The sequence below is a fragment of the Echinococcus granulosus genome (assembly GCF_000524195.1).
Source record: "Echinococcus granulosus chromosome Unknown EG_S00354, whole genome shotgun sequence".
NCBI classification, from domain to species: Eukaryota; Metazoa; Platyhelminthes; class Cestoda; order Cyclophyllidea; family Taeniidae; genus Echinococcus; species Echinococcus granulosus.
Genome location: NW_020170734.1, coordinates 9,215 through 10,461, shown reverse-complemented (window position 1 = coordinate 10,461; position 1,247 = coordinate 9,215). Strand labels below are relative to the sequence as shown.

The 1,247-nt window shown below is 40.1% G+C and overlaps 1 protein-coding gene across 1 annotated transcript in view; it reads left to right on the top strand. All coding sequences in view use genetic code 11, as the record gives it.

The window, feature by feature from the left end:
* Nucleotides 1-1,247, top strand: part of EGR_11062 (Gastrula zinc finger protein) — a gene marked incomplete at both ends in the record, with an annotated part of 8,030 nt that overhangs the window by 4,031 nt on the left and 2,752 nt on the right. The window contains one exon of the mRNA XM_024500311.1: nt 541-649. Within this exon, the coding sequence (XP_024345276.1) occupies nt 541-649 (109 nt within the window). The remainder of the gene's footprint in view (nt 1-540; nt 650-1,247) is intronic.

The window sequence follows — 1,247 nt, the reverse complement described above, 5'->3', positions numbered from 1 at the left end:
ATGCCTTTGTCCACTTTTTAGCCCTTTTCAGACATGTGCGTTTGATCTTTTCTTTAGTTCCCTTAGCTATGGTGGCATTGCTGTTATTCATGTGGGCTTCAAACTGGCCTCAGATCTTTATATTTGTAAGCTCACTTTGACGCTTAGAGAGAAGTGGAAATGGACACTTAAGTCCGAGGTTGCTAGCCTCAGTTGGCTCAAGCCTACTTATGCAGGTTGTGCTCTTCACCTTTGTGCTTTTATCTCAGCCTTGTTTTATTATTGGGTGCTTTGCTTTTTGCATTGTGCATTTGCATTAAGTTACACAAAGTTATTCTTGACGTTCACATACAGTATAAATGGGATATTGGGGTAGTGGACGCACATGTCTCACGTGATATTTGAAGGGGAGGTTTGTTTTCCATTCCTAAATATTAACTATTAAACCTTACAACATTGCAGGAATGCTAGTATATGAATGTGGTTTCAGTGAACGTTTCACACACCCTAGTGGCATCATTAAAAAGTCGTTTTTCTACCCTTTAAGCTTGATACACGAAGTACGAAAGGAGATGTGTGAATGTCGATCCATTTGGAGTCCCAGCCACAATTGCTACTGCTGTTGTAGCAGACTTTGCAATGGCGAAGGATGTTGTTGCGGACCCTATTAGTGAGTTTTCCTGACTTTTCAGTGATCCCCGTCATCACATTGCTTCTTTTTCCATCAGAGTACGCTGTTCTGTCATTTAAACATTTATGCCGCAGTGGTATTTTTTGCGCTAAATTTCCGCGCTCTCAAATAGTTTAGTTTAGTTAAGTCACTGATTTTCTTAATCCTACACTTTGCTTAGATTGTAAACGTCCATCTAGGTAAGCAGTGATGCATATCTAACCCTCTTTGCCTAGGTATGTCTGTTTTGAGGAAAGGAAATTTGGAAATACTTGGACTCGATTAGAAATTTTTCCTTCTCCAACTTGTTAATAAACCTGGGTCCATTTATCGACAAGTTTGTTGGGAGGATTTATGCAAAATGCTGCATTGAGAAATTGTCAAACTGGACTACGTATGCATAGTTTATCCCACCCATGAAGGTGGTTTGTATCTGACCATTTAGTTAGTTTGCATAACGTTCTGTGAGGCATTGATGATTAGGTTATTTCTCGAAGAGCATAAGGTACGTGAATGCTGCAGCAACACTGAGTTGATGCATAGATTGCTTTCCCAGCCTCATTCGGAAGCGAAATCTGGTCGTTTTCAGTGTGTTTGA